Source organism: Pinus tabuliformis, chromosome 5_1, assembly GCF_031772625.1.
Source record: "Pinus tabuliformis cultivar Carrire ecotype Pingquan chromosome 5_1, CPIR1, whole genome shotgun sequence".
Taxonomy (NCBI): Eukaryota; Viridiplantae; Streptophyta; class Pinopsida; order Pinales; family Pinaceae; genus Pinus; species Pinus tabuliformis.
In genome coordinates, this window is record NC_142305.1 from 244,786,448 (window position 1) to 244,800,663 (window position 14,216).

At 38.2% G+C, this 14,216-nt stretch overlaps 1 protein-coding gene and 1 pseudogene across 5 annotated transcripts in view; both read left to right on the forward strand.

Annotated features, from left to right (window-relative positions):
- The window catches only part of LOC149164329 (transcription factor TGA2.2-like), a 171,793-nt gene that overhangs the window by 70,104 nt on the left and 87,473 nt on the right, over nucleotides 1–14,216 (forward strand). For all 5 annotated transcript variants that reach the window (XM_089432051.1, XM_089432047.1, XM_089432048.1 and 2 more), the window contains 3 exons: nucleotides 1,374–1,433; nucleotides 1,559–1,636; nucleotides 1,722–1,785. In XM_089432051.1, coding sequence (XP_089288177.1) covers nucleotides 1,374–1,433; nucleotides 1,559–1,636; nucleotides 1,722–1,785 — 202 coding nt within the window. The remainder of the gene's footprint in view (nucleotides 1–1,373; nucleotides 1,434–1,558; nucleotides 1,637–1,721; nucleotides 1,786–14,216) is intronic.
- LOC149164330 (putative ubiquitin conjugation factor E4) overlaps nucleotides 7,117–14,216 on the forward strand; it is a 56,356-nt pseudogene continuing 49,256 nt past the window's right edge.

The window sequence follows — 14,216 nt, forward strand, 5'->3', positions numbered from 1 at the left end:
AAAGGAAGTTGTGTTCTAGAGCCCTTTTTGGATGAAAGCAATTCTGTTATTATGAGATGGGTTCATTTACTCTGTTTGTCTGGACGTGTCTTGACCATATCTCTCCTTAAATACACCCATGGAGGCTCCCACCATCTTCTTCACCCCAGTGGGGGAGATTAATAAGTCAACCAGAGAGAACATCTACCAACAATTCATAGAAATGACATGGGTCTGTCCCTACAGCCTCTCAGCCCTAAGCTAGCCTTTTATGCTGTGCAAGTCTTCTCGTCACTATTGACCTACTTTGGTAACTTGTGCACATTAAAATATAATTCATTTCATTTGGTGTTCCTCTTTTCTTCTCTTTCTATAAAGTTTCTCTTTTCCTGGTTCATTTCCTGGACAAGTGTGGTGTTCTTGTTAGTGTTCATAATGCAATGAACCATTTTTATGCTGGTTCCTGACTCCTAGCTATATATTGTATAGTAATATGTTCAGTAATGCAAAAATTTTTTGATTAAAATTTTTTGCCGATTTCGGGATTAAATGTCTGGACTTTTTCCAAAAAATCCTGATCTCCGGGATTTTATTAGCTATGAATATTGTAATGCCGACTTTTTGCCGTAACTACTTTGCCGAGAATTGGATGCCGAATTAATTTCGACTTTTTCCACATTGATTTTTATATATAGACTTATAGATGTCTTATTATATAGGCTTACATCTTTCACGAGTATTGAGAAAGTACACATTATTTCTGATGGTCAATAAAATGATATGTTGACGAGGGTCTACATTGTTAAGTTCTTTCCTAGGCTTTCATTTTATTTTATTTGGGTGTCATTTATCTCTGAACTAGCACCTTTAGGGTAAAGTTCTTCCTGCAGGACAAGAAATTCGGAAATCGGCCTATCCCATCAAGAAGGGGTTTGTCTATGCAGACTTTTTCACTGTTGACACTTATATGTTTTATTTCATAACATTGGTGGTGTATATTTCAGTGCACAGCTATAATTTTGATGTTACATCTTAATATTATGTGTTATTTTGAAAATTTCACTTTGGAATGCTTTAATTTTTTGCTGCTTTATCAATAGACATTGAACTTGAGAATATTTTTGATGAATATTACTTGTTTAAGACAAAACAGCCTCTACGTCACATTTCTTTAAGATAGCATGTCACAAGTCTAACTATTGGCCTCTTGGGAGTTGAATGTTTTAAATTCAGTCATAATGTATCAGTTATAGCTGTGGCAACATGGTTTGAAAAGTTTATTTAATATTCATCAGTTTAATTATTATGTAGTCTTTCCTTATTTTACATAGTAGCTTCAGTGTCAGTTTATGCTTATGGTCATGTTCACACGAGAAAATTTTGATTGCATTCAGGTCTTAAGACGGCTTGCACAGAACCGTGAGGCAGCTAGGAAAAGTCGTCTGCGGAAAAAGGTATATTGAAACTGAGACATGATTACCATAAGATAAATTCAGAGTATGGATTATATAAAATAAATTGTCTTGTGTCGGTAAACACTATTCCTTTTGCCCCTAATAGTGAAAAGTTTGAATGATAGGCTTATGTTCAACAACTTGAAACAAGTCGTGTGAAGTTGAGCCAACTAGAACAAGAGCTGGAGCGAGCTAGGCAACAGGTGATGCTGACAAGCTGCCCATGATATGCTTTTCACTGGCCGTTAGGAGGGTATTTGTGATGAATCTGGGTGTTTTTACGTGCAGGGAATTTATATTGGAGGAAGTTCTGGGGACCATATTTCATCTGCAAATGGAGCTGCTAATGCAGGTAGCCCCTTAAGTGTGGCTTTTGATTTTGAAATACTTAATGCTTTATATACAAGATTCATTGCACCCTCATGTATCTTGCAACAAATTCATTTCATCTTGCTGAGGTGCTGGAATTGATTAATTCCTGCTATGCTATTATTCAATATTGATGAAGAGTTCTTAGCTTTCCACTTAACTGCTTTATCCATCCACTTCTGATAATATAAAAATAATGCTTTTGAGATTAGGATATAAGTTTGATGCTACAAATAATAGGTAGATGTTGACATCATGAATTATTATCTAAAGAGGAGTTTGTATGATCAGAGTAATTGCTAGCAGATATGGAAGGCCTCACACCATGGAACCAATATACCGTAGTACAGTTTAATGGAGTAGCAGCAGCAGGAGAAAAGAGATTGTTATGTGCATTGAAGTGACATATAGATTCACCTTTAAGTGTGTGAGAGAGAGAGAGGTGGGAGGGGGGTGAGGTTACTTCTCATTGCAATGCTACTACAAATGAAAGAAAAAGATAAATGTGGAAGAGATGACATCTCATATTTGGGTATTTGCAGCATTCCAGCTCAGATTGGCAGGCTTCTGAGATTTAAACTCCAAAACACTACGAATTCATTTACTTTGCAGTCTCAAATGTCCAGATTATTTAACGCAACATGGATGAATTAACTTATGGTTCAACAGTTATCACCAATGTAACTTTGTCTTACTGGAGACACCACCAATTGTCCAAATTATCATAGATGGAACATCCTGTGAAAGGGAAATTTAACTGTGCAATGTCCTTTGCAAAAAAATCCCAATTAACCAATTCAAATGTCTGCTATGAAGGTCGTCCACACAATAGGATTTGAAAGTCAATCCCCAATATGACAAAAAAGCCAGCTGCAGATTCTGTGAGCATACGAATTCTTGAGAGATCTAGTCAGAAAATTATCCAAGAAGATATGATGTGAATAAAGCTGCAATATAACTGTTCTAAACATATGGTTTACTGAAGATGATAATAGGGATTTCGTGTATGTTTGGAGGTGGGGAAGGGGCCCAATCTCAGGGCAAGCCAATTAAATATTACCAAAATATGTGATCTTTTTTACCAAAGAATTTTTTTTGACTTTATATTGAGGTGAAAAAGGTTACATTTTGTATGTGTCATCATGCACAGGAGTACCAAGATCATACCATCCATAAAGATCCTAGTACAAAATGTATTTACCAACAAAAAACACCCCTGACAAACTGAATGCAAAAGAACCTATATAAGGCTGTATAAAGGTGTATAATTTCCAGCATGTCACAGTCCATAAGAAACACTATCTAGGAAATCAATCGATGTAAGGAAAAAGCCATATAGATTGTCATCAGAAGACAATCTGCTGGAATTGTAAACAGAGAGATCCTAATGTATAAAGAGTCTGGGATTGTGAGGGAAGGCTTCATCTGTGTGATTATGCAGATCCATAAGACTTTCAACGACATGAATTCCCTCTTTTGATAGGCTGTCTGCATCCATGCTATGGTCCTTGTAAATATGCCTGAAGGTGATGTTTGAAAAAATTATCTTTTGAAGAGTCACCTGCTCAAGAGCAGGCAGAAGATAGATGTTGTGCAAAGCAATTTTCAGAAGGGCTGCCAAAGCTCTGATGTCTGACCAGCTAAGTCACCTGACACGGGGATTCGGGATTCGTGGTGTCGGATTCGGACACGTTGACCCTCCGGAACAAGACACGTAGGATTCGTTATATATATATATATATATATATTAAAAATTAGATATTTCTTACACAAATTTTAATTAATGATACAAATTTATTGATTTCAAACATAAATCTTCATCTATAGCTATTAGCATGCATAGTACATACAAAATTCAAATACATGTCAGTGGTACTGGTCACATAAATCATGGTTCATAATTCATAACTGAAAGACAACTTACAACTACAAGATAGTAAGATAAACACACTGACAATTGTAGTTTTCTCATTAAGTCATCGAATCAAAATGTGTTACATAGGTAGTGCTGGTGCAATGCCAATGGCAAATAGAAATAGAAAATATAAAACAACTACAGGTATACAAGCCTCAAGGCATCAATTAGCATCAGAATCAGCATCAATGTCCTCCACATCATGGTCCCCACTGCTCTCCTCTGCATCCTCCTCCTCCCCTGTATCCATAGTCGCCTCTGCATCTACTGGTGTGGAGGATGACCCCTCTAAGTCATCAAATCTAACAGGCTCTAGCACTGGATAATTGAGATCCATGTTGGCCAATGCCAACTCAACACTGGTGTCCAGACCCATATCATCAGGAACAATGTTACTTGGGAGCGGGAGTGAAAGCGGGGAGTGGGAGCGACATTTTCAGAAGCTCTTGGTTTGGTGCTCTTGATTAAATACGAGTTCCATACCCTAATACATGACAAAATTCAATGGAAACATTGCAATTCCCCAATCCTAAAATCCTGAAAAACTGATAAGTCTGTTGGATTTTGAATGAAATCTAAAATTCTACTTTCTCCATATGAAATCCAATGAGGCCGGAACCACTCTCAAACATCCTGAGTCATTTCATGGTATTGTTAAAAATTTAAGTAAAAGGATGAAGATGAAGATTAAGGAGAATGTCACTTTTACTTTAAGAATTTAACATTACCAAGAATAGCATATCAATACTAGGGCCTAGACTTGATCATTAAGCTGCCAAAACGCTTGCCAAATGAAAATATGCATGGCTGTAATGACCAAATGCGGCCTTTTTATACCTACGCAGGGCACTTTTGCCGCCTAACGAGTCCTGGGAAATAGGACACGATTGCCAAAATCGTGACACGCTGGGGGATTCGACGTGTCAAAATAGGACACGACATGTCATGTTTTTTGGACACGAATTTCGAGAGAATCGTGTCAGACACGACGGATTCGGAATCGTGGGCCCTATAGAACGAATCCAGTTACGTAGTTGACCAGTTGTTAGAATCTCTCCCAAGACCCAGCTTAAAAGTAACACAATGAGAATCAGAAAAATATATTGCACCCACAGTGAAGCAAACAAAGTTCCTTCTATAAATTAATTACTCCAAAAGACTTGGAATATAAAGATATCCATGAGAACACAAATATTATATATTAAATTTGCGAATAAGAATGATTTACAATGAGAACGAGAGGCTTGCTTATATACCAAGCAAGTGTCTCTTCATGGAGAGTCATGTCCTATTTAGACATGCCTCTTCAACCTAACTAATAATTATTATTAACTAATCATTATTACAATTATTCTCGTTATTTATATTTATATTATTTATATATTTTATTCGTAACATTGCCTTCTTCCTCAAAAAGCTTTGTCCTCAAAGTTTGTCGATGAAAAAGGCTTGATCTCTTTTTCGGCTTCAAATGAATTTCTTTCTCGGAACAATCATCTTCGTCGATACAAGCTGATATGATCTTCTAAGTGATAAACAAAAATGTCGCACTGAAAAGAGATCAAACCATCCTAAATTAATCTTCTGTTGAATCTTGCGGTTACTGGAAACTTGTGATGAATTGTTATCACATGAGTGGATTGCACTGACATTAGTATTCTTCAGAACATCAGTTTGTTGTTTCTGTTCTAAATACGTAGCTTGATTGAGTTGTCTACTCTTGTGATTCGGATGTCGATAAGAAATTCTAATTATTTGATTTTCCCTTATCTTGTTTGTGTCGTTTTCTTGATTTATTTGAAGTACCTGATTTCCTTTAGTTATGGAAGTTGAATGGTTAATTTTTGGATCTTCACTTGAATCTTTTGTTGCTGGAACTGCAACTTCTGAGTACATCTTTACTTCAACTAGTTTGTCCTCTTCTTGAGTTGTGATATTGATTGGATCGATATTTGTTGTTTTTTCGTCAACTTGAATTTCTACATTTGATGCTTCCTTCTCGATAAGTTGTTGTACCTTGTTTTCTAATGACTTCTTGTCCTTCTTAAGCTTCTTAATTTGTGTCAATAATTTTTCACTATGGTCTTTAAGCCGAGAAACTTCTTCATTTTTGTCAGTGGTGATCTTGTCAATTTCTCTTTGCATATTTTGTAGTACTTTTTTACCTTCTTGAAAAATTATTTTTGAAATATCTTGTATGTCTTCTGGTGTTACTGAATTTGGCTTCAGTGTAACATCCTGGAGTGTTATTTTCTTCTTCTTGTAGGAAAATGTTAAAAACTTCTTTTTCGTATTTAAGATGAAGGATCCTAGAGTTTCCATCCAAGGTGAACCCAAAATAATGTCACCTTGATTGCTCCATAGGGTTTGAACTGAGAATTGCGATATAAATGTATAATCCTCAATGTTTAACTGTAAATTGGTTATGTCATATTTTTTGTTGCCAAAACAATCTAATTTTTTGATTATATTTGACTCCGGAATCACTAATTGGTTTGCAATTTTAGGCGTTATATAATTTTTATCTTCAGCGAGTGAGATAACAATAGTGACATATTTTCCCGCAATAGACCCTTTAATTCTAAATAGCACTAAAGCATAATTACGTGAAGTTTCCGGAAATCTTCTTTCCTTCAGTTTTGAATTAGATTCCATTTGCATTTATCGAGGTGAACTTAGGTTTATTTATTTATTTTTAAAGTAGCCCCTTTAAGTATATATGAACTTATATAAAAGTCTATGTTATGTATATCACCCTTTTTCAAAAGAAAAACTCTCTGAATTTTCCCCTTTAAAAAAACCTTCAAGTTCCTTTTCACCTTTTTATATAAAAGGTTTTATAATGGTCTCTTTTAACTGTAATCTTATAATAATAATACTTTATAGAAAATGTTGACCTTCTTTTTGGAATTGATCCTTTTACACCCTTTTTTTTCAATATATATATATATATATCAACTTTTTATTATTTTCTTCCTGTGCCTTTTTTTTCAAAACATTATTATATCTAGTTTTGCTTCTCCTTTATGAACATAGAGTTAACCTCTTTATAATTTTGAATTATGTTGGGACTTCCTTTCCTTCTTATAATTTTGATTTTAAAAGATATGTTTTTCCACGTCCTTTTTGTATTTAATATTAAGGTACTTTTCTCCACGTCCTTCTTGCAATTAACAATTAGTTTGATAAGCAACTTTAATTTGGGAGGCACGATTAAAATTTGGAAAGTTGTGACTATCGGTGTTTTCTCCTTTTGTTGCCAAAGAGCAGATAGCAGAACAAAAAGAAGGTTGTGAATAGACTTTACTAGTTCGAACCTGTAACCTTGGCGACACAAACGAATTTGATGTTTGACGTTTTGTAATGTTGGATTGATTGGCAGAAATGTTGTGGTTGTTGATGACGAAAAGCAACAACAGAATGTGCCTACAGCAGAAGGGTGGCTTGTCAGCGACGAAGGACGATTGTGGAAAGCGGCGGGCGACCGACGATGAGAGTAGTAGAAAGGGAACGAGACTGCAGTATTTAACGACAAGATGGATGGAAGTGCAGCGCGAGGAGCTACTGCAGGTCGTCGACAGTGTGAACAATCAGACGACTGGGCAGATTGTAGATACAACTAGTGGTAGCGGTGGCCTATCGGGTGGTCGGTCTGGTGGCTGCGGCGGTGAGCCGGTCGGTTGTTGGCTATGCCTTTTTATATTTTTTTAAAACCCTTATCTTGTCTGCTGTAGGTGGCTGGTCGATGGTTGAGACAGTAGAGGCAACGATGTTCAGTGGCGGGGCTAGAGCGTAAGTTTGTTGCGGCTATGTGCCAAGTTAGTCTGGTCGTTGAACGATGTAAGGGTTGGTTGTATTCGGCTGCGGTTGCGTTTTGATTGAAATACTTGTTTTATTATTGTTTATTTGTTTTTTCTTTTAAGAATATTTTTTCTATATGATTTTTTTAATATAATATTTGTTTTTATATGATTTCTTTTTTTGTTTATTTCTGATTTTATATGTAGCTCTCTCTTCTCCTTTTTTATATGATTTTTATTTTTTATTTTTTTTTAAATATCTATTTTTATTTTTTTCCAATAATATATATATATATATATATATATATATATATATATATATATATATATAATGGCCAAAAGCTTGAACGACGATTTGGAGAACTTCCAAAAGTTTGCGGCAAACGCTTCAACGACAACAAAGTTGATGAATTTCAACGGTCAAAGACCTGGATCGGAGAACGAAGCTCTTGTGCAGCGGTTGAGCGGCCAGAGGATCAAACGACTCTGATACCAAATGGAACGAACAAAGTTTGTTCTTGAGATTAATTACTCCAGAAGACTTGGAATATAAAGATATCCATGAGGACACAAATATTATATATTAAGTGTGTGAATAAGAATGATTTACAATGAGAACGAGAGGCTTGCTTATGTACCAAGCAAGTGTCTCTTCATGGAGAGTCATGTCCTATTTAGACATGTCTCTTCAACCTAACTACTAATTATTATTAACTAATCATTATTACAATTATCCTCGTTACTTATATTTATATTATTTATATATTTTATTCGTATAACACAGCTTCAGAGTCCGTTGAATTCTCCTTACTAGCTCCATTGAAAAGTCCCAAAGTGTATCTCTGTTAATCATCAGAGACCAACGCTGTTTTGATGGATTTTATGAAAGACTTAAATGGGAGAATAAGGCTCACCCTTAAAGATAATATTATTTCTAGTGATCAAAATACCCCTTGATCTGTGACCTGACACAAACAGGTCCTCCATTCAACAATTGAAACTGTCAACTAGTGAGGATCCTTCCTGTTTACCTTTTCTATCTATGAGAGATAGGGAGATCCTTCCAGACTTCTTTGATGAAAGTAGAATCCAAAAGGATATGCCAAATTGTTTTTTCATTGCATTTGCAAAGGGGACCAAATCTAGGTCTTTGCCAGGGCCTTCTTTGGAGAACATCCCATGTGAGGGTCTTGTTTGACAAGTGAAGCCAAAATAAGATTTTGACTTGGGAGGGGGCATTAATCTTCAAGATTGGTTTCCACAACTAGTTAACCAAAGGTTGTTCTTGTCGTTTTTCCACAATACTGGAGTCTAGGTTAGAATCTTACAATCATTGACGCTACCAATCCAATTATCACAACAACCTACTTTGCACTACGAAACAATATACAATAGTAAATCTACTAGTGCACAAATATAGACAACTTTATACAATTTTCAATAACCCAACTTCGTTATATTAACAAACTGATAATACAACAGTCTAGGGCTCCTGTACCGGTGATAATGGCCCTCATACATCCACTGATACAAGACTACAACTAGGACTGTGTGTCAACAACTATGACAACCAAACTACCCGAATAAAATACATTGACTGTCTTGCTGATGTAGCGTTCTCTCTCCACTCCTCTTGGTCGTATCATGAACACACTTGCCTGGTCCTTTGGCTCCAGATCTGCAACAATTCCAACCTGGCTCTATCAATGAACCAACTCCATTAGGTCATTGAACACGACTCCAACTGCGATGTAGCACGCTCTCTCAACTCCTCTTGGTCGTATCTTGAACACATCTTACCCGGTCCTTTGGCTCCTTATCTGCAACACTTCCAACTTGGCTATATTAATGAACCAACTCCATTAGAATTTTACAATCACTGACGCTACCAATCCAATTATCACAACAACCTACTCTGCACTACGTAACAATATACAACAATAAATCTACTAGTGCACAAATATAGACAACTTCATACAATTTTCAATAACCCATCTTCGTTATATTAACAAACTGATAATACAACAGTCTAGGGCTCCTGTACTAGTGATAATGGTCCTCATACATCCACTGATACAAGACTACAACTAGGACTTGGTGTCAACAACTATGACAACCAAACTGCCTGAATAAGATACACTGACCGTCTTGCTGATATAGCATGCTCTCTTCACTCTTGGTCGTATCATGAACACACCTGCCTGGTCCTTTGGCTCCAGATTTGCAGCGATTCCAACTTGGCTCTATCAATGAACCAACTCCATTAGGTCACTGAACACGACTCCAACTGCGATGTAGCGCGCTCTCTCAACTCCTCTTGGTCATATCCTGAACACACCTACCAGATCCTTTGGCTCCTTATCTGCAACAATTCCAACCTGGCTATATTAATGAACCAACTCCTTTAGGTCACTGAGCACGGATCCAACTGCTTTCTAGCTGATCATTAGTCCTTCAACACACCAACACATCGAGACAATTGTTGAGTTGTTCACAACTCTGTTTGTAAGCAACTCTCAACTGCCCATTGCTGCTCCTTAGCTCCTTTGGGACTTCTTTCCCACTAGTTTCTCCTTAGTCCTTCAAGAACACAACCCTTAGGGACTTTCTTCCCACTAGTGCCTTATTGTGCTGCCCGATGAAGACACACTTAGGGCATAGAGGGCTGCCACCTATCATTGTCAAACATCTGTCTCCAACAATGAACTTGGGCTGATGTAATCTGCTCCCTTTACCTCCTTCCTTTGTTCTTCAAGGATCAGTCCTGAGCTTACAAGTCTTCACCCTTCTTGCAGCTGCCAAAGTCATTGTCAGCTGACCTAGGGCCACTAAGACCATCCACTTGCCACCCTGCTTACGGCCTTAGGATGACCTTCCAATTTTGCCCTCTTCTAAGACTCATCCACTTAGCAAAGAACAACTTGTAATCTAAGTCACCGGGTTCGACGAATTTAATCCTTCGAATTCAAAATTCGTCGAACCTCAAAACAATTCGAGCAAATTCGTTTATGTTCGCCGAACTTTATGTCGAACACGAACACGAACAAATTCGATGGAATTCGCCAAAAATTCGTTGAAGTCCATTTTAGGGTTTTGTGGTTCGACATTTTTCCATCATTTATAATTAAAAAAAAATAAAATGGTATGTTTGGTAACCCTAATGAACTTGAGGCTAAAACTTGGCGAGACACGAAAATATACCTCACTCACAGTCACACTCACTCACTCCAACACCAATCGGTGAGATAATCGGGCTTTTGGGAGTTGGATAACTAGCCACCGGGAAGTTGGATAACTAGGCTATTGCGCCATTGGGGCATTTGGAATTATTGAAAAAATGAGAAAGGTTTTTGACCCGATTGACAGACTTTTTTAATGGGAACAATAATAAATCTTCTTCAAGTAATGTTTCTGTCAACCAACCCATTGAGAGGGTTGAATCATTGGGATGAATAATGAATTTTTGTCTAGTTCAGCTAATAGAATTCACTAACTAAAACAACACTTATATTTTTGTCGATTTATAGTTCTGTTAATCAGCATATAATTCCATTGTGATGCATTGTCGATGGAATAATTTGTAATTGTCTCTATGGATTTAGTGAAAGTTAATGGTGATTTTTTTCTTTTTATGGGGTAATCTACATGATTTATTTGTGAAGAACTGTGGCTAAATGTGTTTTTCAGCCTGCTTAAACTTAAATATAATATAATATTTAAAATTTATATGTTGACTTTTATGCCGAATTTTATCAGCAAAATTTTAGGTGCCGAACTTTATCCGAATTTCAAGGTTGCTGAACTCGAACACGAACACGAACGCAGTGACTTAGCTTGTAACACCATACTATATCTGAGATGCAACTCTGCTTTGCACCCTAGATTCTAAATTTTTCGGCCCATTGGTTAGGGCTTCTTGACTCACTGCAACAACCCTTAAGACTGCCTCAAAACTCCTCTAAGTTCTGCACTACACTGCCTTACTTCAAGCCCTGCCTTCCTTCTGTACTAGACCTTGTTCAAGACTGTCATGACTTGATTTGACTGCTACTATCTCTGAGGTGTAACTCTTATGCTCCCTGCACTTGGATGATCTGCTAATTGTCCTAAACTAGGACGCTACATCCTGTAGTGAAACATCACAGCAAGAAGACAAGCCATACCTTGTTTCTGCTGTCACTCTTGACTTAGGAATTTTGTCCTTGTTTTGCACACTCAACCCTCTGGTTAGGGCATGTGACCATTGTTACAGCCCCTAAAACCTAGTCGCCTATGCTTCCAGGATTGCGACTTCTCTTCATAAACAAGTCCTCCCTACTCGTTGTCAAATACAAACCTACAAACCTCCTGTCTAGGCTTTTGGTCCCTCCAAAATTCACCTATAGGTGTGCTGCTGGAACTAGGGCATGAACGGAGAATTCAGACCATAATTCTTGAGGAGAAAACCCTTCAAACTAAGCACAAAACCACCCTCCTTTCCTAGCAGCTCCTGCCCATACTCAGCCTAATCAATCAAAGAAAACAGACCCAAATAGCCCTCCTTTTCCACCTTCGCTAGGCCTCTTATCCCTGTGGCTGCCTCAAAGAAGATTTGTGATGTTTTCACATTTGGATGTGTGTTGAAATGAGGCCTAACTCTCCCATATTTATATGTTTCTTTTGGGTGTATGAACAACCTTTGAAAGGGCACCTCTAACACAAGGATGACCTGCTTTTGTGTCACCTTTTGCCCACCTAAACATATAGAAATTAATTTCTCTTTTTGTAGACCCTTGTTTCAAGTGCTCATCGCGCCCCCTAGCTCCTTTTAGGGTCCTCTATAATTTCCACAAGTCAAATAATCAAAGGTCAACATGGTTTTGACTCAACTCTTTTGGGTGCAAAACCCCAACCTTGGGTTCTAAGCCCACAAACCATATTTGTGAAGCCCATTCCTCCAAAACCCTCTAGCCTAGGGTTTGGAGTACCTCTTAGGCTACAAATCTCAACACTCCCTCTTATTGAGGGAGGTACTTCAACACAAGGAAGCGTCCATCATCATCATCACTGGCGACAAGAGCCCATCTGGCATCCATCACTGCCACATACTCTATAGAATGAACCAAGCTATATCGGTAGTGCCTTTGCCTCATCTCATCTGAACCTGAAGACCCCAACACTTCCATAGGGCTGCTCCCTCTAAAGCTAGACTCCCATATGAGTCTATACGATCTCCACGGGCTCAACTTGCTAGTGATCTCGTGTCCTACAAGGCCAGTCCAAGCTGCGGTCGAACACGGGCCATCATTACTGCAATCCAATCCTGCAACACCCATCCTCCTAGATCAAACACAACACATGCACATCCGTCCAATCTCGGATATGCAACATCACGATCCAATGAAGAAAATACCCTGCCAATATGCAGTCCATCACTTGAAGCAATCTCGATCATACCAATCTTGTCCATGCTAAAACAATCCTCGAGCTGTTCCAATGATCCATGGCAAATCATAGGAAGTCCATGATCAACAATCTGCCCTACAACAAATAGCTGTTCACTAGGCTCACCACCAATTCACCAGAACTCCCAACCAATCTCTCTTCCAAGCCAGTGAAGACCACATCTCTATGTCTTCAGCTGAACCCTCTGCTCCATGGTCTAGACAATCTCAGCTCCCTCTGAGTTGCTTTGTTGTGCACACTCTGATTCACTGGCCCTTCAAAGTAGCTCTAGTTCCATGTTGCTTTACCATGACATTGGAGTCTAGGTTAGAATCTTACAATCACTGATGATACCAATCCAAGCATCGCAACAAACTACTTTGCACATCGAAATAATATACAACAATAAATCTAGTGCACAAATATAGACAACTTTTTACAATTTTCAATAACCCAACTTCGTTATATTAACAAACTAATAATAAAATAGTTTAGGGCTCTGATACCAGGGATAATGGCTCTCATACATCCACTTATACAAGCCTACAACTTGGACTTAATGTCAACGACTATGACAACCAAACTGCCTGAACAAGATACACTGACCATCTTGCTGATGTAGCGTGCTCTCTCAACTCCTCTTGGTTGTATCCTAAACACACTTGCTTGGTCCTTTGGCTCCCGATCTGCCGGAATTCCAACCTGCCTCTATCAATGAACCAAATCCATTAGGTCATTGAACGATGGTCCAACTGCTCTCTAGCTGACCGTTAATCCTTCGACGCATCAACACATCGAGACTCCTGTCAAGTTGTTGACAACTCCGTTTGTGAACAACTCTCAACTGCCCATTGCTGCTCATCTACTCCTTTGGAATTTCTTGCCCACCAGCTGCTCCTTAGTCCTTCAAGGACACAACTCTTAGGGACTTTCTTCCCAATAGTGCCTTCTTGTGCTGCCCGATGAAGACACACTCGGGGCATGGAGGGCTGCCACCTATAACTGCCAAACACCCAACAATGAACTTGGGCTGATGTAATCTGCTCCCTTGACCTCCTTCCTTCGTCCTTCAAGGATTAGTCCTGAGCTTACAAGTCTTCACCCTTCTTGCAGCTGCCAAAGTCCTTCTTGTCAACTGACCTAGGGCTACTAAGACCATCCACTTGCTGCCCTCCTTACAGACTTAGGAGGACCTTCCAGTTCTGTCCTCATCTAGGACTTATCCACTTGGCAAAGAACAACTTGTAACACCATACTACATTTGAGATGCAACTC